This window comes from Anolis sagrei, chromosome 5, assembly GCF_037176765.1.
Source record: "Anolis sagrei isolate rAnoSag1 chromosome 5, rAnoSag1.mat, whole genome shotgun sequence".
Lineage (NCBI taxonomy): Eukaryota > Metazoa > Chordata > Lepidosauria > Squamata > Dactyloidae > Anolis > Anolis sagrei.
Window position 1 is genome coordinate 26,171,911 of NC_090025.1, and position 22,335 is coordinate 26,194,245.

Here is a 22,335-nt window from a genome sequence, read left to right on the forward strand (position 1 = left end):
CAAAGAGCACACAATTATATAAGGTAGGGAAGGGTAGGGTGCAACAGCAGCTGTGATACAAAGTTCTCCAATGACCACAAAGTCTTTGACCCAAGTTCACCCTCTCCTGGAACCATCTAAAGTTAATGATTATAAATTGCTCCAAGTTTGACAGTGCAATTGATCTTCTGGTGGTTCCCTCACACATAGATGGGTTTTCATGACTTTGAGTTGCCATTTTAAATTTCTCATAATGTCTGACACTGATGCTAGATGGTGGGCTACATGATATGTAGATGGGACTTCAGCTCTGTATTTATCAGGTGCAGTGCTAATGGCTCTGAGATGCCATTTTAAATTTCCCACAATGTTGTGAAGTGGTGCTATGCTGGGTGCATTCTGGGGGCCCTTCCACACATCCCTGTATCCCAGAATATCAAGGCAGAAAATCCCACTTTATCTGCTTTGAACTGGAACATATGGCAATGTGGACTCAGATAACCCAGTTCAAAGCAGATATTGTGGGATTTTCTGCCATGATATTCTGGAATATAGGGCTGTGTGGAAGCACCCTGGGTTATCTGAGTCCTCACTGCCGTATAATCCAGTTCAAAGCAGATTTGCTAAACTGGATTCTATGGCAGTGTAGAAGGACTCGAGTCTCTCCTTGGAGTAGGAGAGGTATAAACCAATCAGATTACACAGTCTAACAACATTTTTTTCTTGATATCTTGGTTTCTAGGCCTGTTCTTGTGGTTATTTGGAGAGCTGATTTAGAAAATTGCATTGGATAGACCACATCAGTTCTAGTTTCTTAGATATGGTGTGTCGACTGACTGGAAACTTAGTATCATAAACATGTGCTTTTGGTATTAAATAAGTAAACGGAGACTGCTTCAACACAGAGGATGGTGAGGACAATGAGCATATTTAGCACCATTGGGATGGGGAGTCCCTGTAGAGACATACCCAAGACCAACCCAGCATTGGAGGCACCAGATCTTGCCCTGATTATGGGTCACTGTAGAACCAGCCAGTAGTTGCTTCCTGATAAGCGGAGGTTGAGAAATTCATGCTGGCAGTTTAATGTACAGTTCCATAACTGTGGTAATTACACACTCAAAAATTCGTAATGGGATTCTGGCCAAAGGGTTTAAGAAGTACTTGACCTGACCAGTTCTTTCTCATTTTCAACTGCACAGTCAGGTTTCAAATTCCACCATTTTTACCCTTTAGCACATTTTGTACCCAACAACATAACAACCCTCCCATCAGACCTTTTTATCTACAGCTCTAAGACACATGACACCAATTCTTAAAGTTTCTACATGACCTTTCTAACCTTTCCAGGACAATAAATTATTAGAACAAAGTGGCAGTGGAGGAGTGGCTAGGTTTCTTGGGTTGTATCTTGGAAAATACTTCATATATCTGAAAAACAAGCCACATTTTTGCAGCAACTAATCTCAAGAATAACGTTCATCCATCTAGGAGGACAGAAGTATTGAAACCTAAAAGACAGGCTTATACATTAGAAGCATGAGCACTGCAGGAAAAGTAAGTAGACGTCTTCTGTTAACATTGCTTTTTCTCTCCACATTCATGAGTATGTGTATAATATATGTGTGTGTGCGTGTGTGTATATGAGGGTTATCCGGAAAGTCAGGTTACAAGATTTTTATTAAAATGCAAAAATATATTTAATAAAACTTACATGGATTGTAGCATAGGAATTACATTATTTTTCCATATAACCACCATTCAGTTAAATACATTTTGTCATCTATGGGATGAGTTTTTGAAGCCTGCGTCATAGAAGTTTCCTTCTGCCTTTTTAAGCCAGTTCATCACTTCGATTTTCACCTTGTTGTCATTGGGAAAGTGTTTTCCACCAAGGTGTTCCTTCAATTTTTTAACAGATTATAGTCACTGGGTGCGAGATCAGGGCTGTGAGAGGGGTGGCTTAAAATATCCAAAACAAATTAAGTCAACAATTCTTGTGTTGCATGAGTGGTGAGTGGACACGTGTTGTAATTAAGGAGACAGATTCCCGCTGTCAGCATCCCACGGTGTTTGTTTTGGATGGCTTTTTTTCATAGTCTCACAATAAATTCCACACCCATTTTGTTGCTTGCTGTCTTGATATTACGTCCTCTCCATAAACTGAAACAATTTAGCAATAAATCACATAAGTGTTCATGCCCTTAGCATTTAGGTAGCATATTACAGTGCGAACTTCGCACTTGGAGGGAAACGGGATGAGGATGCTCATCTCTAACCTTCACCACAACACCAGTTGATGAGCTACTGACGACTGGCACTGCTCGTTCATTTCCGCTGGCTTCCCGCTACACGGCAGTGAAACCTACCTCTTCTGGAGAAAATTCCCTGTGAGAGCTACATGCCTTGTAACCTAACTTTCTGGATAACCCTCGTGGAAAAATTGATATGTTGTTCTTGGACCAGTAGTAAAGAAACATATGAGGTTCTTCCAAGATTAATATCAGGAATCCTTCTTCTGACAGAGGAAGGAGTCCTGCATTCTTTATTAATCTCTTCCATGGACAGTTGTCTATATATTGAAGAATGAAGTGGGAATGAAATGAAGGAATATGATAACAGATTGTTCTGTGTGAGGCCGCAGATGTGCAAAACTAACTTGCAAATAGTAAGGCTACATAACTGTAGGAGCAGTGTCTTATGGACTGCAAGCTCAAACAGTTTTAGTAGGGAGCAAACAATCCTGGATTTATGAACAAAAGAATTTTCAGTTTAGGACCTCAGATTTTGCTAATATTTTAAGAACAGTGCTAAATTTCACATTTTACATAATAGTCAAAATAATATGCACACTTTTAAAAAATAATTCTATGAAGTCCACATATGGCTTCGGTAGACCCTCAGCATGCCATAGTTCAACACAGCAACCAAACACCTTTCAGTATTTCAGTAAGCCCCATTATAAACTGCTGTTGCAACTTGGTTAAGAGCAGCATTCACTGAAGCATGTTTAGATCCATATCCATCATCTTTATTATATACAGAAAATAATTGGGGTGTATGCAATCCTCCAGACAATGTTAGACTGCAGTTTTCATGAGACCCAATCAGAATAGCCAATCATGAGGAATGCTACAAGATTTGGCTCAGACATTCAAATCATCTTGAGGATTGCATGAGTGCCACCATTGCCCCGTTTCTTTTTTCCTCCCCACAGGTCATCAAATGCAAAGCAGCTGTAATCTGGGAACCTAAGACACCATTCTCTATTGTTGAAATAGAAGTGGCACCACCAAAAGCACATGAGGTTCGCATAAAGGTAAAAGAGAAAAAACTAAAAATGGATTAGTGCTCATACCAGATTGACTCTACCTTTGGGTATGGTCATCTGCCTCAGCAGGTAGAGAACAGCTGTCTTCTGCTGTCTCTCTTGACTTTCCTAATGCATGTTCTAGACTTCAGATCTGAGCATCTTCTGTTGCCAATACTATACTGAGATAATGTGCAAATGTAGGACAGGTTTGTTTCCTTTTGTGTGTGGTGGTGGGCATCTTATCCACATCAGAAAACAAACTGCATGGAACCATCACTAGTTTTTCAATTCCATTTATCTGTCACTGAAATTAGAGCTCTTATTCATAGTTAGACCTTTTTCTAGCAAGAATGACCTTTTATCTGTTTTGCTGGTAAAACAACTGTATATGTAATAGCTAGACCATGACTTTCCAGAACTCAATAGAGATGTAAGCGCATGCAGCAAACTGTAGACAACAGGACATAATACTACACTGCATCAAAATGACAGTGCAAGAAAGCTCATAAACCTGATCTGATAAACGTTTCAAATATCCCATTAGATTCACATGGGTATATTTAAGCAAGAAAAGCATTGAGTTTTTCCTCTTATATGCCCCCAAATATTATTCTGGTACCAAACAATCCCCTAAAATCCAGTCCCCATGTTAGTATTTGGTTGCAGGAGCCACAATAAAATTTCTCACAATAGCAGTGCATTTCCAATCACAGTAGTTGGTGTTGAAATGTGAAGCAATTGTTAAATACCTTTGACTTTTTCCCCAGATCTTGGCTTCTGGGGTCTGCCGTTCAGATGACCATATATTGAGTGGAGAGCTAAAAGTGAACTTTCCCATTATTCTTGGTCACGAAGCAGTTGGTGTTGTGGAGAGTGTTGGGGAAGGAGTTACTAGTGTGGAGCCAGGTATGGCAAAACAAAATAAAATCTTTACTAGTCAGGAGCAATTTATAGTATCAATTGTAATGCAGCAGCCAAAAAAAAAAAAAAAAGCCAATGCAATTTGAGGATGCAGCAATTGGATAGTGTCCAGACCAAATGAAATAGAATTACCTCTCTATATGCTCTGGACAGGCCTCACATAGAATACTGTGTCCATAATTCCTTCTCTGATGGTCTTAGGAACTGGATAGATATAAAAACAAAGAGACATTTCTTTAGATGCTGAATTTGCATGTTGTGTAAATCTGTCTGTACAAAGAAGAGAATACCTTGACTGTAGAACAAAGCAACAAAGGGAAAAATTGGGTCTGCATTCTAGATTTTGGGAAATACTAACAAACACTCACAAACTGTGTCAGTCTTGATAGAGAAAATAATTCTCATGGCAGTTCTTGGTTGCATGACTGACAATCTCTCACATCCCTCAATGAACACATTCCTCAAGGGATAAGACTCCACAAGGCAGCACATTGTGGAGTCATGATCACATCTCCAGTTTCTTTTCATTTTTTAAATAAAACCATGGCCACTGACAGCTTTCTCTGCCAAAGAGTGCTGGAGCTTCACCAAACTCTCAGGTTTCCATTTCTTTGAGCCATGGCAATTAAAGTGATGTCAAACTTCATTAATTCAGCAGTGTAGATGCAACCAAAGTTGATTAAAATTATAATCTAGGAAGTGCCAATCAATAATAAGTGAAGTTTTCTGTTATGAGAGGTTTCTCTTTTTCATAAAGTATTGTAGAAGGCTTTCATGGCTGGAATCACTGGGTTGTTGTAAGTTTTCCAGGTTATATGGCCATGTTCCAGAAGCATTCTCTCTTGACATTTCGCCTGCATCTATGGCAGGCATCTTCAGAGGTTGTGAGGTCTGTTGGAAACTAGGAAAACGGGGTTTATATATCTGTGGAATGTTCAGGGTGGGAAAAGAACTCTTGTCTGTTTGAGGTAGGTGTGAATGTTTCAATTGGCCACCTTGATTAGCACTTAATGGTGTGGCTCTTTACTGCCTGGGAGAATCCTTTGTTGGGAGATGATTAGCTATCCCTGATTGTTTCTTGTCTGGAGTGCCTCTGTTTTTGAGTGTTGTTCTTTATTTACTGCTATGATTTTAGAGTTTTTTTTTAATACTGGTAGCCAGATTTTGTTCATTTTCATGGTTTCTTCCTTTCTGTTGAAAACATTTTTCATTATGTATATATTTATTTATTTACAATATTTCTACCCTGCCTTTCTCGGACCCAAAGGTGACTTAAGGTGGCTTTACAACGTAGGCAGCTATTCGATGCCTATAATAATGGTTTGGATAGGTTGTTCATTGAGGGCCAAATGTGCAATTGCTCAGTCTAGAGACTTTGACCTCACAATCCTCTTTTTTGCAATTCATAGGAGACAAAGTCATTCCATTATTTGTCCCCCAATGTGGAGAATGCAGTCCTTGCATCCATCCCAAAGGCAACCTCTGCAAATTGAATGAGTAAGTTACTGTTAATCTTTGTAGAAGTAGGCACCAGGAGAGCCTTCTGAAACTATGATGTAGCCCCAAGGCAAGGGTGATTTCCACCCCACTTTTTCTAAGCAAATGGCAGGTTTTTCAGGACTGGTGGTTTTATAAGAAAGAAAACCTTTCTAGTGTGCTGTAATACCTGCAGTTTTAAAAATGAACATTTTTAATGATTGAAATTAGATAGACCATTTAATACTATTCATACATGTGGCTTTACCTGTAATTTTATTTATTCCGTAAGCTACAATGAATCCCAGCCTTGGAGGAAGGGGTGGCAGTGTACATAAAGAAAAAGAATAGAGTAGTTTTGTATACAATCCTGTTCTTGGTGAAAAGCACACCTCCCTAATTTCATCTTCTATATTTTATAGTTTTGGAACATTTTTTGGACTTATGTCTGATGGCACCAGCAGATTCTCTTGCAAAGGGGAGCTAGTTCACAATTTCGTCAGCACCAGCACCTTCACTGAATACACTGTAGTACATGAGTCCTCAGTAGCCAAAATTGATGCTGCAGCTCCTCCTGAGAAAGTGTGTCTGATTGGCTGTGGGTTTTCGACTGGTTATGGCGCTGCCATAAATTCTGCAAAGGTAAGGATCAGTAAAACAACTTTAGGATGAGAGAACTTCTTTAATGGCACAATATGCTCCTGGATCCATCTCTCCAAATGTCAATCCAAGTAGATGCAACTGTCAGGAATGCTTACTACCAATATTGGTTGCTACACCAGCTGCACCGCTTCCTAGATTTGGGTGGCATAAAGATGGTAGTGCATGCACTGGTAATCTTAAGGGGACTTCTGCAATGTGCTTTACATTGGGATACTTTTGTACCAAGTTCAGACCAAGTGATAATGGTGATGATGATGGTGATTATTATTAGTAGTAGTGGCAGCCATGCTAGCGCATGGTGATGATGCACAATGAGGCACTACTTAAGGAATCCTATTGTGCATCATGGGCTACTACTGCACAGTGTGTAATGTTGTGCACATTGGTACATGTTGTGAATTATACAATGGTCCCACGTCTTTTCAATTTTAAGGGCCCTTCTGTACATTTCTAAAAAAACAAAAGAAACCAGGATAAAAGGGGATAGCTAAATGACATTTAGGGAAAGTGTGGACGGAATCAGGTTAACAGCTGAAAAGCATGTGTTTAAAAAATATACTTAAAACCTGATTCTGCCCAAAAAATGTGCACCTTTGCATGACTGTATATCTCTGCAGTCATGGAAAATACGCAACTTCCTTCTGACCCCTTGTGTGGACTGCTCCAGCGCACAAACATGTTTTAAAAGCCTGAAACAGCTGATTGGGCTGTCAAGAAATGGAACCACAGACACGCAGGTGGTTTAATGAAAGCAAAGTTGGAAAGCAATTACAATTAGGACTCTCTGCAACAATTCCTTTCATTTGATCTTTCTAATATTAAACAGAGCTTGAATTTACAGTTGGATGAGGAAAGAATAAGAAATCTGCTTGTGTGTACATTGGGATCTCTGCATGACTGCATATGAGATCCAGTGCATCTCGGAGAGAATACCCCCCTTCCCGCTGCATGTTCCCCATCCCACGTTCATCTTGCGGATTTGTAAAATCTGCTACAAAGGAAGCTATGAAAACAGCAGGGGACCATTTCCCAAGGCTGACAGGTCTGTGTATGGTCTTGCTGTTAGGTCCTGGGATTTAAAAACCCATTTTTTTAAACCTGCATTTTGACACTGTCTTGGAGGTGCCCTGAGTCATCTCTTGAAAATACAAATGTGAAATAGTACCATTAACTTTAGATGATCAGTTTATGACGATATTATTTCCCAACATAATGCAAGCTACAGTGCACAGAAAAACAAGAAACAATAGAATTGAAAGGAATATTATGAATTGCATGCTGTACTTATTTGTGTGTCGGTTAACATGTTTAGTTATATCATTTAGTCTCAAGATCATTATTTTGATATAGGTGGAACCTGGCTCTACTTGTGCTGTTTTTGGACTGGGAGGAGTCGGCCTCTCTGCAGTGATGGGTTGTAAGGCAGCTGGAGCCTCTCGAATTATTGGGGTTGACATCAACAAGGATAAATTTCCCAAAGCTAAAGAGGTGGGAGCTACTGAGTGTGTTAATCCTCTGGATTTTGAGAAGCCCATCAATGAAGTGCTGATTGACATGACTGAGGGAGATGGTGTTGACTATTCATTTGAAGTCATTGGGCGAACTGACACAATGGTATGTTCATGAAATTGTAGAAGAAAACTGATATGGTGGGCACATGTCTCCATTATTTTTTTCCTGTTTTTCCATACTCCCCAATATTTTGCTCCAACAATTCCCTTCTCCCAGAAGGTCAAGGGTGGGTAACTGTATGAGGACCAAGGGCTACTCTGTCACCTCAGCTCTACTTCATATGGCACCACCAAACAATTCCTCTTAGGTCCCTCTCAAAATGATGATTTAATGTAATGAGATGTTTCCTCTTGTCATCCTTTTGAGATGTATCAAAAAAGAAACAGAGGTATTTGATTGTAATATGGGACTTAGGGGTGCTTGCAGGGGCATTTTCGTGTGCTTTTACATACATTGTTTGGAAGCAAATAATGCTCCCTGAAATTCACAGAGGGTTGAAGAAATGATAAGGGATCCAAGGGTCACAACCATTGGCTCCAGGGATTGCACAGATAAGCCTCACTAGATAGACTGAACTAGGGCAGACCTACTGAGCCAATTGTTAGGTGAGCAACATAGCCAAACCTATTAATTTAATGGGTCTACTCTTGTTGAGACTAAGAATGCATCTATACTGAAGAATGAATGCAATTTGACCCCACTTTAACTGCCATGGCTCAGTGCTATGAATCCTGTGATTTGTAGTCTGGTGACTCATAACACTCTGGCAAAGAAGGCTAAAACCTTATTAAACTACAGCTCCTGTAATTCCAAAGCATTGAGCCATGGTAATTAAAGTGGTGTCAAACTGCATTCATTCTGCAGTGTAGTTGCAACCTTAGTTTCAAGAAGGGTAGACCCAGTAAAATAATAGGGTTCATTCTAGTGTGCAGATGAATACAAACAGTAGGATTTAGGCCTTTACCTCCATTCAGGTCCTTAAAGTTGTAATCCAATCAATTCTCAATATAGATAGTTGTGCGCCCATACCTTGGGAAGTCCAACTTGGCCACGGTGGTCCATGCTCAGGTTACATCCTGTATAGACTACTGCAACGTGCTCTACGTGGGGTTGCTTTGAAAACTGTTCAGAAGCTTCAGATGGTCCGGTGTGCGGCAGCCAGATTACTAACAGGAGCTGTGCTCAGAGAACACACAACTCCACTGTTGTGCCGGCTCCATTGGCTGCCAGTTTGTTACTGGGCACAATTCAAAGTGCTGGCTTTAGCCTATAAAGCCCTAAACGGTTCCAGCCCAGCTTATCTATCTGAACACATATCTCCCTATGAACCTTCTAGGCAGGGCCATAGCCAGGATTTTGTTTCGGGGGGAGCTGAGTTTGATTCGGGGGGGGGGGGGCTGAGTCTGAGTGAAAGAGGGTCTAGCAAACCTTTTGTATCATTACCCCAATACCCCCATGCATATGGGATATATTGAGCATGGTGATCAGATCATGATATGAATAACATAACAGTTTAAATAATGCACCAGTAAGGCCTTCTTGCGGACCACCATGAGAATTTTGGCTGAAGCCCCCAAAGGCCCCCCCCCCCGGCTACATGCCTGCTTCTAGGAATTTAAGATCATTGGGGGAGGCCCTGCTCTCAATCCCGCCTGCCTCACAGGTGCATCTGGCAGGGACAAGAGACAGGGCCTTCTCAGTGGTGGCCCCTTGGCTGTGGAACTCCCTTCCCGGGGATATTAGATCGGCCCCCCTCCCTCCTGACCTTTTGGAAAAGAGTGGCTCTTTGAGCAAGTGTTTGGAGCTTCGGCATGACCAGATAAACACAAAATTGTAATATGAACATGGAACGGCTAAGATTTATAGATTTTTTTATAGCTTTTATGGATTTTATATGTATTTATAATGTGATGTAATTCCTTTACTGATATGTGTGTGTGTGTGTCTGTGTGTGTGTATATGTATATGTATATGTGGCATCTAATTGTTGCTGATCTGTATGTCGCCCTGACTTGCCTGAATGTGTGACTTTGGATTCATTTTAGATTGCTGCCTTGACTTCATGCAACATGAACTATGGTACAAGTGTGATGGTGGGAGCTGCCCCTACTAAGTCTGAGATGACTGTCCCCCCTGGTCTTATTATCACTGGCCGCACTTTGAAAGGAACTGTATTTGGAGGTATAGTTTATTTCCACTCCTCTCCTTTATTGAAAACAAGCCTTACAATATGTACCATAGAACACATTTATTTATTATTTATTTATTTGCTTCATTTTTATACCGCATTTTTCAGCCCTTGCAGGCGACTCAATGCGGTTTACAGTACAATTAAAACACGACAATACAACAACAGGATCGGCGACGTTGATCCATGACAATTAACGATCAGACAGGACAAATCAACAAACAACATATATAGCGTCTTAATTGAAATCGGATCCATTCTCATAGTCGTTATGCCGTTCCTATGTTCCATTTACCGACTTCCTTAATTAGTTGCATTGCTTAGTCAAACGCTTGTTCGTAAAGCCAGGTCTTGACCATTCTCCGAAACGTCAGCAACGAAGGTGCCTGTCTGATGTCTGCCGGCAAGGCATTCCATAGCCGAGGGGCCACCACTGAGAAGGCCCTGTCTCTCGTCCCCGCCAAGCGCGCCTGTGACGCAGGCGGGATCGAGAGCAGGGCCTCCCCAGACAATCTTAATGTTCTAGTCGGTTCATAGGTGGAGATGCATTCGGAGAGGTAAGCGGGGCCAGAACCGTTTAGGGCTTTATAGGCTAAAGCCAGCACCTTGAATTGTGCCCGGTAGCGGATTGGCAGCCAGTGGAGCTGGCTCAGCAGAGGAGTGGTGTGCTCCCTGAGTTTGCGCTCCCGTTAGCAACCTGGCTGCCAAGCGCTGGACCATCTGGAGCTTCCGGGCAGTCTTCAAGGGCAACCCCACGTAGAGCGCGTTGCAGTAATCAATCCGGGATGTAACCAGAGCGTGGACCACCGTGGCCAAATCCAACTTCCCAAGGTACAGGCGCAGCTGGCGCACGAGTTTGAGTTGTGCAAATGCTCCCCTGGACACCGCCGAAACCTGGGGTTCCAAGCTTAGCGAAGAGTCCAGGATCACACCCAAGCTGCGAACCTGCGTCTTCAGGGGGAGTGTAACCCCGTCCAACACAGGCTGTAACCCTATACCCTGTTCGGCCTTTCGACTGACCAGGAGTGCCTCTGTCTTATCTGGATTCAATTTCAATTTGTTCGCCCTCATCCAGTCCGATACAGCGGCCAAGCAACGGTTCAGGACCTGAACAGCCTCCTTAGTAGTAGGTGGGAAGGAGTGACAGAGTTGGACGTCATCTGCGTACAGATAACACCGCACCCCGAAACTCCGGATGATCTCTCCCAACGGCTTCATGTAGATGTTAAATAACATGGGGGACAATATTGAGCCCTGCGGAACCCCACAAGTCAATGGTTGTGAGGTAGAGCAGTTGTCCCCCAGCAACACCTTCTGAGTACGATCCTCTAGGAAGGACCTGAGCCACTGCAGAGCAGTGCCACCAAGGCCCATTCCCGCAAGGCGTCTCAGAAGGATACCGTGGTCGACGGTATCGAAGGCCGCTGAGAGGTCCAGCAGAACTAACAGGGACACACTCCCCCTGTCTAGCTCCCTGCGCAGATCATCCACTAAGGCAACCAAGGCTGTCTCGGTACCATGTCCCGGCCTGAAACCAGACTGTACCGGATCTAGATAATCAGTGTCTACCAAGAATACCTGGAGTTGTGAGGCCACCACACGTTCCAGGACTTTGCCCAAAAAGGGAAGATTGGAAACAGGCCGATAGTTGACGAATTGAGTGGGGTCCAGTGATGGTTTTTTCAACAGCGGTTTTATCACAGCTTGTTTTAAGCTGGCTGGAATTTTGCCTTCCCGAAGGGAGGCATTAACCACCACCTTCACCCACTCGGCCAATCCCCTTCTGGCCTCCTTTAGAAGCCAGGATGGGCAGGGGTCTAGGATGCATGTGGTTGCCCTCATTCCTCCAAGTATCTTGTCCACATCCTCAGGTTTCACCAATTGAAATGAATCCAACGAAATCGGATAAGCAGATGCTCGTGTTACATCCTCTGAGACTGCCGTTAACATGGTGTCCAGGTCAGAACGGATCAAAGCGACTTTGTCCGCAAAGAACCGAGCAAATGCTTCACAGCGGGCCGTCGAGTTGTCAGGGTTCCCATCCGGCGTGGTAGGATTTAATAGACCTCTGACAACTCGAAACAGCTCAGCCGGACGGTTCTTTGCGGACGCAATATTGGCCGCAAAGAAAGATTTCTTTGCCACCTTTATTGCCACGGCATATGCCCTAAGAAGACATGACAGAGAACGGCTGTATTAGCATTGCAAAATACTTTCAACAATCTCAGAACCTATAAATATAGCTGCGTTTGTCTTCACCCTTAGGGACATTGCTGGACCACAAGACCTATTTGCCTTAGCTAGTATGGCCAATATTAGAGGGTATGTCTGTTCAGTATTGGTTCAGGCTGAGAATATTTGGGACTGAAAGACCTTTAACATACCTGTTCATAGCTCTGTAATCTCTTTCTTAGACCTTGACCAGACATTCTCTTATTTGCAGGTTGGAAAAGCAAAGATTCAGTTCCCAGACTGGTTTCAGACTTTATGCAGAAAAAGTTTACCCTGGATCCACTCATCACCCACACCATGCCTTTTGATAAAATCAATGAAGGGTTTGAACTCCTCCAGACAGGAAAAAGGTAAAACTTTATCTTCTGTTGATAACAGAACTTTGCCCAAATACAAAGAGCAAATGTGACCTAAAAGATAGCAAAGGACTGATTATATATTTATCTATGGCTGTAAAATAGATTTAATTGGCAAATGCCTTGGTTATTTGTTAACTTAGGCCCCTTCCAAACAGCTGAATAAAATCACAGATTATCTGCTTTGAATTGGATTATACGGCAGTGTGGACTCAGATAACCCAGTTCAAAGCAGGTATTGTGGGATTTTCTACCTTGATATTCTGGGTTATATGGCTGTGTGGAAGGGCTCTAAATATGCTTTCTTTAGCATAAGAGCAGGGGAACACCTAGGTACATTTTATTATTTGTTTGCTTTATTTCCATGGCACCTTTCTCCTGGAGTCCTCAAGGTGGCTTCTCAGGAGAGTAGAAAAACATTTATATTAACTTTTAAAAGCAGTTATAATCATTCTTTTAAAATAATAATAAATAAATAAAACATCACCAAAAATTTTAAAAAGCAACTCCTGCGCTGCATTTCATCCCATACCCTTCTTCCTTAGCAATAATTTACTATCCTATTCCCTTGTTCTTGTTTACAAAAAGTGTGCAAAACATTTTAAAATAAATAAGTAAATAAATAAAACATCACCATAAACATTTTAAAAGCAACCCCTACTTCTATATTTAAATTCTGCTTAAATAAAAAATGGCTTTGGGTGCATTAGCACTGTAGAAATAATGCAATTTGATGTCATATTAATTATTATTATTATTATTAACTTTATTTGTACCCCGCTAGCATCTCCCGAAGGACTCGATGCGGCTTACAAAGGCCAAGGCCACAAAAACACAACATAAACAATATAACACCAAAGCAAAATTAAAAACAGTTAAAGCAATATTAACGACATGCAATGAACAACATATCAAAACAATAAAACTGGGCCGGGCCAGAGTAGTGGGTACAAGGTTAAAAGTGCTGATGTGGCAGGAGGTATACGAGGATTATAGGGCAAGTGCAGTGTGCGGTGTGCAATCATCTTAGTACTACTAAAGTGCTTCGAGGATTTGTTAATGGGGATTTCCTATTCAGGAAAGACACATCGGAACAGCCAAGTCTTCAAGTTCTTTCTAAAGACTGCCAATGTAGGGGCCTGTCTAAGATCTTTTGGGAGGGTGGTCCAGAGTCGGGGGGCCACCACAGAGAAGGCCCTGTCTCGTGTCCCCACCAGTCGCGCAATATTAACTGTTATGGCTGAATACTATGGAATCATATCAGTTGTCGTTTGGTAAGGCGCCAGCATTTTTTGGTTCCCAAGATTCCACAGCATCGAGCCATGGCTGTTAAAGTGGTGTCAGACTGCAATAATTCTACAGTGTAGATCAGACATAAATAATAATAACAATAATAAACTTTATTTGTACCCCACCACCATCTCCCCAATGGGGACTTAGGGCGGCTTACAAGAGGCCAAGCCCAACAACGCAATACAATAAATGAAATCAAGACATAGCCAACAACATAATCAACTACATAAAACTATAAGAGAACAGCAAACAATATAAAATTACAATAAAATCTGTCATAACAGAACTGTGAGCGGGCCACATGTATAGAATAAAATACTAAAGGTAAAAACAGGGGGTGATATAGCAGTGGAGCGGATTATTTGTGAGGGAGAAACTCTTCTGAAACGGGATCGAAAAAGGGACCTTCATACAGAGGGGGAGGAGGTGTGCACTAAAGACAGATATCGAGGGGTAATGGCAATATGTCATTACATGGTTAATCTCCAAAAGCGCAGCGGAAGAGCCAGGTTTTGAAATTCTGCTTAAAATTTTCTAAAGTGGGGGCTCACCTAATCTCACCAGGCAATCTATTCCATAGTCGAGGAGCCACTGAGGAAAAGGTTCTTTCTCTTGTTCCTGCAAGGCGGGACTGAGACGATTGTAGGGGTGAAAGGAGAACCTCCCCTGAGGATCGGAGGGATCGGGCAGGTTCATGGAGGGAGATACGGTCACGAAGGTAGGCGAGTCCCAAACTGTTTAGGGCTTTATAGGTGATGACCTGTATCTTGAATTGGGACTGGAAAATAAACGGCAGCCCATGGAGCTCCTTAAACAGGGGGGTTGATCCCTCCCTGTAATTCACCCGTTATTAATCTGGCTGCCGAACATTGAGCGAGTTGTAGTTTCCGGGCCTTCTTCAAGGGTAGCCCCACGTAGAGCGCATTGCAGTAATCCAATCTAGAGGTAACTAAGGCATGGACCTCTGTGGTCAAGTCCGATTTTACGAGGTATGGACTTCACATGGGCAAACTTCAGCCCTCCAGCTATTTTGGACTTCAACTCCCACAATTCCTAACAGCTTACCGGCTGTTTGGAATTGTGGGAGTTGAAGTCCAAAACACCTGGAGGGTCAGAGTTTGCCCATGCCTGGTGTAGATGCACCCTTTGCATGCCAGTGAAAGGAAAGCAGGGCAGGAGCTATCCTAGCCTCATCTCCCATGGACATGTGATGGTAGTGAGACTGAGAGAAAGCCTTCCCTGGCAGGTTCCTATCCTTCTCTTCCATGGCAACAAACACCTGAAGTGAAGACACATTCACCTCCAGTTTGTGTACATAAGCAAGACCCCATATCTTCCAAGACGCTTGCTCACATGGAGAAACTCTAGCTAAATACAAAACTGTCCTAACAACTCTCAATTTCCATGTGTGGAGAGCAATGATGAATGGGGGCAAAAGGCTAACAGCTAAATTGGCAGAGGAAATGCCTTCTACTATTGAGAAAGCATGGAAACTCACCACAAAAGTCGTTTGCCAAAATGTAGTTGAATATGCAGTCCAGTTAGACTAGGAACCCCGATGGGACAATGGATTAAACCACTGAGCTGCTGAACTTGCTGACCAAAAGGTCGCAGTTTCTAATCTGGGGAATGGCTTGAGCTCCCACTGTTAGCCCCAGCTCCTGTCAACCTAGCAGTTTGATAACATGCAAATGTGAATAGATCAATAGGTACCGCTACAGCGGGAAGGTAACAGTACTCCATGTAGTCATGCTGGCCACATGACCTTAGAGGTGTCTATGGACAACGCCGGCTCTTCAGCTTAAAAATGGAGATGAGCGCCAACCCTCAAAGTCAGACACGACTGGACTTAATGTACCTTTACCTAGACTATGAGAGGTAACAACCTTTCCATTGCATCCAGATGTGGGATTGCAAGGTTAACACAGTCAATAATCTTGGGTACTGTGCTCCAACAACCTTTGGAAGGCCAGGCATTTATTATTCTAACATTAGACAGAGCAAGAATGTATTTATAAATCCCAACTGAACCATTTTAGATAGAACAATGGAATTACTTCCATGTTTCCATGGGCCTTTGTATTTGGCTTCCTGTGACTGCATAACATATGAACCAAACTGAACTTTTGTGCATGTTGTTGTATAGCTGTTGTCATTTCAAAGCATAAGCTTCTACAGGTATGAACTAGTTGGTTTTTGTGAAATAAAAAAAAAATGTAAGAATAATAGAAATAAACATTAAGGCAAAATAAAGCTACATTTTTCTATAACTGTTTAGGCATCCCTTGTTGCTGCTGTAAATTACTCGTTTATTGTGATTTGTTTTAGTCTTTTCCCATTGTTTTAACTAACCATAGCTTCTGTAAGCTCTGACTGGTAGCAAGATAAAGCTGAGTGGTATTGTTAAAACTTGAATGACGATAAGTAAAGATTCTTGAATGACCTTCTGACTTTTCATCGTATCTTCAAAACTAATAGAACATTTGAAGTTTCTGGTTTAAATTTTATTTGATTTCGTTTTGAAGAAGATGGATATTTTTATTAAACTATTTTACAGATTTTATTATGTATTATTTATTTACTTCATTTGTATACCACCCAACTCGCACTGAAGGGGACTCAGAGCATTCTCATAGGTAGACAACAATTTGTTGTCGTAAAATATACATACAGCAAAATAAACGTATACGTTAAAACAAAAAATTAATAATGCATATAAACATTAAAACAATTATTAAAAATCACGCAGCCCAAACTCATAATCCAAGTCCATTTCAGTCATAATTCCAGGTTTTCTACTAGTGTGAGGATGTTATGCATGACATTAATTTTAATATTTACACAGAAGGGCCATTGAAATCAGTGAGATATAATAATAATAATAATAATAATAATAATAATAATAATAATAATAAAGCAAGTCTTGTTGATTTCAGCCAGTCGGTTGGCTGAAATCAACAAGACTTCTAGATCCATCCTGTTAACCCTGATTTGCAGATCAGAGTTAATTTTTTATTATTTATTTACTTCATTTCTATCCCGTCCTTCTCAACCCTGCAGGGGACTCAGGGCTACTTACAAAACGGCACAATTCGATGCCACATTTAGATGGGATAAAACAAAACATATACATTAAAACCAATAATTAAAAACACAATCTTAAAAACAGTTACTAAAACCATGCAGTCCAAGGACATATTCTAGGAGCCGTTCCATAAATTGCACTATTCCATAGTCACTTATTTTCCAGATCATATGATTGCATTGCAGATTACTGTCCCAAAGCTTGGTCTCACAACCATGTCTTCACTTTCTTTCTGAAGGACAGGAGGGAGGGAGCTGATCTAATTTCACTGGGGAGGGAATTCCATTGCCGAGGGGCCACCACTGAGAAGGCCCTGTCTCTCGATCCAACCAACTGCGTCTGTGAAAGAGGTGGGACTGAGAGCAGGGCCTCCTGAGAAGATTTTTACTTCCAAAAATTCATCATCATACTGAAACTGTTTTCTTATATTTCAGTATTCGCAGCGTTCTAATATTTTAAAGACCCCAGTGGTGAAGAATGTCAATGATCATTGCCAGCTGAGTTCTGCCAGATCAAAAGGCTACATACTTTTTAATGGGACTGGATCCTGTTACATTGCCAGTAGCAATTATATTTTATCAGCTAGCAGACTGAGCCTAAGAAAGAATAATAGAACCATAGAGTTGAAAGAGACCACAAAGGCCATCACATCCATTCAGGAACTTAGAATCAAAGGATCCCCAACAGATGGCCATCCAGCCTTTGCTTGAAAACCTCCAGAGAAGGAGACTCCACCGTGCTCTGAGACAGTTTTTTCACTGCTGAACAGCTCTTACCACCAGGAAGTTCTTACTAATGTTTAAATGGAATCTTTTTTCCTGCAATTTCAATCCATTGCTCGATTCCCTAGTTTCCAGAGCAGCAGAAAACAAGTTTTCCTCCTCCTCCTCCTCTATGTGACATCCTTTCAAATATTTAAACATGGCTATTATGTCCCCTCTCAGCCTTCTTTTCTCCAAGCTAAACATACCTAGCTCCCTATGTTATTCCTTGTAGAGCATGGTTTCCAAATCTTTGATCATTTTGGTCATCCATCTCTGGGCACATTCCACCTTGCCAATATCCTTCTTGAATTGTGGTGCCCAGAACTGGAGACAGTATTCCAGATCATTATATCCTACCTTGTATGCAGCAGAAAGAAAAAAGTTTAAATACAGGACAAGTTCGGTGCTTCCTGCTTTCAGCACTGCAAAGACTGTGATCGGTGAGGTAACAATGAAAAGAATAATCATATAAATTATGACCCCCATATCCACAGGTAATATGTTTCAAGACTTGTTGATACACAAAACAATGGATAATTGTGAACCCTCAATTTTTCGAGCATGGGTGAGACTATAGATATTGAATCCATGGATAAGGGAATTGTACTGTATTTCAAAAATAAAATGGGGAATGCAGGATTATGTTGCAATTATTTTGGTGTATCAACACATGAAAATTGCCTGTACAGTCATTAATAATTAATTTTTAAAAGGTCACTCTAGCGTCAAAATAAAGCTTTGCACATTTCATATGGATTTCAATCATGATTAAGAATACGTCTGTTTCTCAGTGCCTTTCCATCATATGCATTTGAGTTTCTCTATGCAGCGTTGAATATCCAAATAAAAGTTTGACGAAGTCCATCATGACTGGAGAAGTGGATTTTTGCCCTGTTCTTTATGGAAGATGGGAAAAAAGACAAGTTTTACATATTTCTAGAGATGTCTAAAGTTAATGCACAATTTAAAGGGTTGCAGGGGAGAACATTTGGTCCCTTTGACAATGCACACGCTGTAGCTGGGCCACAGGGTCACATATTTGGTTAAAAAAAACAACACCTAAAATTAGAATCAAATGTGAGGTCATCTTGCAATTCCTGGAATTTGCTATAGAGTTTTTGTTTTGGCTTTTTCTCCCCAAAAATTGATCCAGAAGGTTTGAGAGGGGGAAGTCTAGGCAGGCTCAAAACAGGCCCTGCGGAAAAACAGTTTGCTTACCTGTAATTTAGCTTCTATTGCATATAATGGTAGTGGAGGTTCATCTTGCGCTAGGCATATCACCTCTCAGAAGTCCCAGCAAGTTGGCCAGTGCTCAGAAATTTTAGGAGTTGATCATTAATGCATCATTGGAGCAGGGTTTTTTTCCATCCCGACTAAAACAGGCTGTGGTTTGTTCACTCCTCAAAAAGGTCTCCCTTGACTCCACGGTGCCGAACAATTACAGATCAATCTCCAACCTCCCTTTTTTGGGCAAGGTGTTGGAGCGGGTGGTCGCCTCCCAGCTCCAGGGTTTTCTAGATGACAACAACTACCTAGATTGGTCACAGTCTGGTTTCAGGCCTGGCCACGGCACTGAGACGGCCTTGGTTGCTTTGGTGGATGACCTCCGCAGAGAGCTGGACAGGGGGAGTGTGACCTTGTTGGTTCTCTTGGACATCTCAGCGGCTTTCGATACCATTGATCATGGTATCCTTCTGGGACGACTCACTGGGATGGGTCTCGGGGGCACGGTCTTGTCGTGGCTCCGGTTCTTCCTGGAGGGTCGATCCCAGATGGTGAAGCTGGGAGATGCCTGCTCGGACCCCTGGCCTTTAACCTGTGGGGTCCCGCAAGGCTCTATTTTGTCTCCCATGCTTTTTAACATCTACATGAAACCACTGGGAGAGGTCATCCGGAGTTTTGGAGTTAGGTGCCATTTCTATGCAGATGACACACAACTCTATTACTCATTCCCACCTAACTTCAAGGAGGCCCCTCGAGTGCTGGACGGGTACCTGGCCGCTGTGGCTATCTGGATGAGGATGAACAAGCTGAAGATCAATCCCAACAAGACAGAGGTCCTCCTGGTCGATCGTAAACTGGATCGGAGTATAGGGTGGCAACCTGTGCTGGACGGGATTACACTCCCCCTGAAGTCACAGGTCCGCAGTTTGGGAGTCCTTCTGGATTCATCACTTATGCTTGAGGCTCAGGTGTCAGCGGTGTCCAGGAGGGCTTCTACACAACTGAGACTTGTGCGCCAACTGTGACCGTACATCGCAAAGGCTGATCTGGCCGGGGTGGTCCATGCCTTGGTCACCTCTAGATTGGATTACTGTAATGCACTCCGGATGTGAGAGCTGGACCTTAGGGAAGGCTGAGCGAAGGAAGATCGATGCTTTTGAGCTGTGGTGTTGGAGGAAAGTTCTGAGAGTGCCTTGGACTGCGAGAAGATCCAACCAGTCCATCCTCCAGGAAATAAAGCCCGACTGCTCACTGGAAGGAAGGATACCAGAGACAAAGTTGAAGTACTTTGGCCACATCATGAGGAGACAGCAAAGCCTAGAGAAGACAATTATGCTGGGGAAAGTGGAAGGCAAAAGGAAGAGGGACAGACCAAGGGCAAGATGGATGGATGGCATCCTTGAAGTGACGGGACTGACCTTGAAGGAGCTGGGGGTGGTGACGGCCGACAGGGAGCTCTGGCGTGGGCTGGTCCATGAGGTCACGAAGAGTCGGAGACAACTGAACGAATGAACAACAACAACAAATGAGCTCTACGTGGGGCTGCCCTTGAAAACGGCTCGGAAATTTCAGTTGGTCCAACGGGCGGCGGCCAGGATGTTAACTGGTGCTCCTTACAGAGAGAGGTCAACCCTCCTGTTTAAGGAGCTCCATTGGCTGCTGTTCATTTTCCGGGCCCAATTCAAGGTGCAGGTGCTTACCTACAAAGCCCTAAACGGTTTGGGACCTGCCTACCTGCATGACCGCATCTCCGTTTATGAACCCATGCGTTCCCTTCGCTCATCTGGAGAGGCTCTGCTTGCGATCCCTCCTGCGTCGCAAGCGCGTTTGGTGGGGACGAGAGACAGGGCCTTTTCTGTGGTAGCCCCCCGACTTTGGAACACCCTTCCCAAAGACATCAGACAATCCCCTACGTTGGCAGTCTTTAGGAAGAGTTTGAAGACCTGGCTGTTCCAATGTGCCTTTCCAGAATAGGAAATCCAGCAATATGTCCCAGAAGCACTTTATCAGAGTTTTAAGATGGTCTGCACATTGCACTTACCCTAAAATCCTACATCCACCTGTCACACCCAGCACTTTTTAATCTGTACCCATTACATTTGGCCCGGCCCTAGCTTTATTGTGTTATGGTGTATTGTTTTTATTGTTTACTGCTATTGTTTTAATGTTTGATTTGTTTTAAGTTTGTTTTTAAGTTTGTTATGCTGTTGTTTTATTGAGGCCTTGGCCTGTGTAAGCTGCATCGAGTCCTTCAGGAGATGCTAGCGGGGTACAAATAAAGTTAATAAATAATAATAAATTAATAAATACCATCTGCCTTTGACAAAGAACTGGTGGGATCACAAGCCTGAAAAAGTTACAGAAAATGAACACATCAAACTACTCTGGGACTTCCAAATTCAGACTGACAGAGTTTTGGAGCACAATACTCCTGACCTCACAATCGTGTTAAAAACCCAAGTATGGGTCATCTATGTTGCAATCTCAGGCAATGGCAGGATTAAAGAGAAATAACTGGAAAAGCTGATTTAAAAATCGAACTGCAAAGACTCTGGCACAAGCCAGTAAAGGTGGTTCCAGTGGTGATCGGCACACTGGATTCAGTGCCTAAAGACTTTGGCCTGCACTTAAACACAATTGGTGCTGACAAAATTACCATCTGTCTGTTACAAAAGGCCACCCTACTCAAATCCGCATGCATTATTTGTTGATACATCACATAGTCCTAGACACTTGAGAAGTGTCTGATGTGTGATCCAATAGAACAGCCAGCATAGTGACATTGTTTGCTGTGTACTAATCTTGTTCTATTTCAAATAATAATAATAATAATAATAATAATAATAATAATAATAATTTGTATTCTGCCCTACCTCCTCGAGTGGACTCAGGGTGGATTCCAACATAGCAATGGCAAACATTCAATGCCTACATAAAACACATGATACTAACATAAAATCCTAGAAAAACCCTACATATAAAAGTAACATTAAAACCCAACACCAGATTAAGACTTAACATCAGTACATTAAACCTGACATCAATAAATTAACCTACAAGTAATAAGACAAATTTCTATAATAATATAAATCTAAACAAAACATCCACATTAGTGTACAACAGCCAGCAAGGGTGGCTCCCATGGTTGAGAACATCACCACCTCAACTATTAATCCATGAGCATTGCACTGAGCATTGCACCATAAATGTGCAAACAGAAACCTTTGAAGTATTCAGATAATTCAAGACAAAAGGTACTACGATATGACAGGCAATCAGTTGCCAGTACGTGCAGCCAAAAATGTGCAAGCAGAAACTTTTGAAATCAA

At 42.2% G+C, this 22,335-nt stretch overlaps 1 protein-coding gene across 2 annotated transcripts; it reads left to right on the forward strand.

The window, feature by feature from the left end:
* The first annotated feature begins 1,518 nt into the window (after positions 1–1,518).
* On the forward strand, positions 1,519–17,477 carry LOC132775493 (alcohol dehydrogenase 1B-like). Of its 2 annotated transcripts, none has more exons than XM_060776215.2 (9): positions 1,519–1,536; positions 3,197–3,298; positions 4,060–4,198; positions 5,623–5,710; positions 6,112–6,331; positions 7,703–7,966; positions 9,910–10,045; positions 12,496–12,634; positions 17,453–17,477. In XM_060776215.2, the coding sequence occupies exons 1-9, from the start codon at positions 1,519–1,521 to the stop codon at positions 17,475–17,477; spliced, it is 1,131 nt and encodes a 376-aa protein (XP_060632198.2). The 2 variants fall into 2 exon arrangements, with proteins under 2 accessions (XP_060632198.2, XP_067324704.1); XM_067468603.1 differs by lacking the exon at positions 17,453–17,477 and adding an exon at positions 13,229–13,250.
* Positions 17,478–22,335: the final 4,858 nt, after the last annotated feature.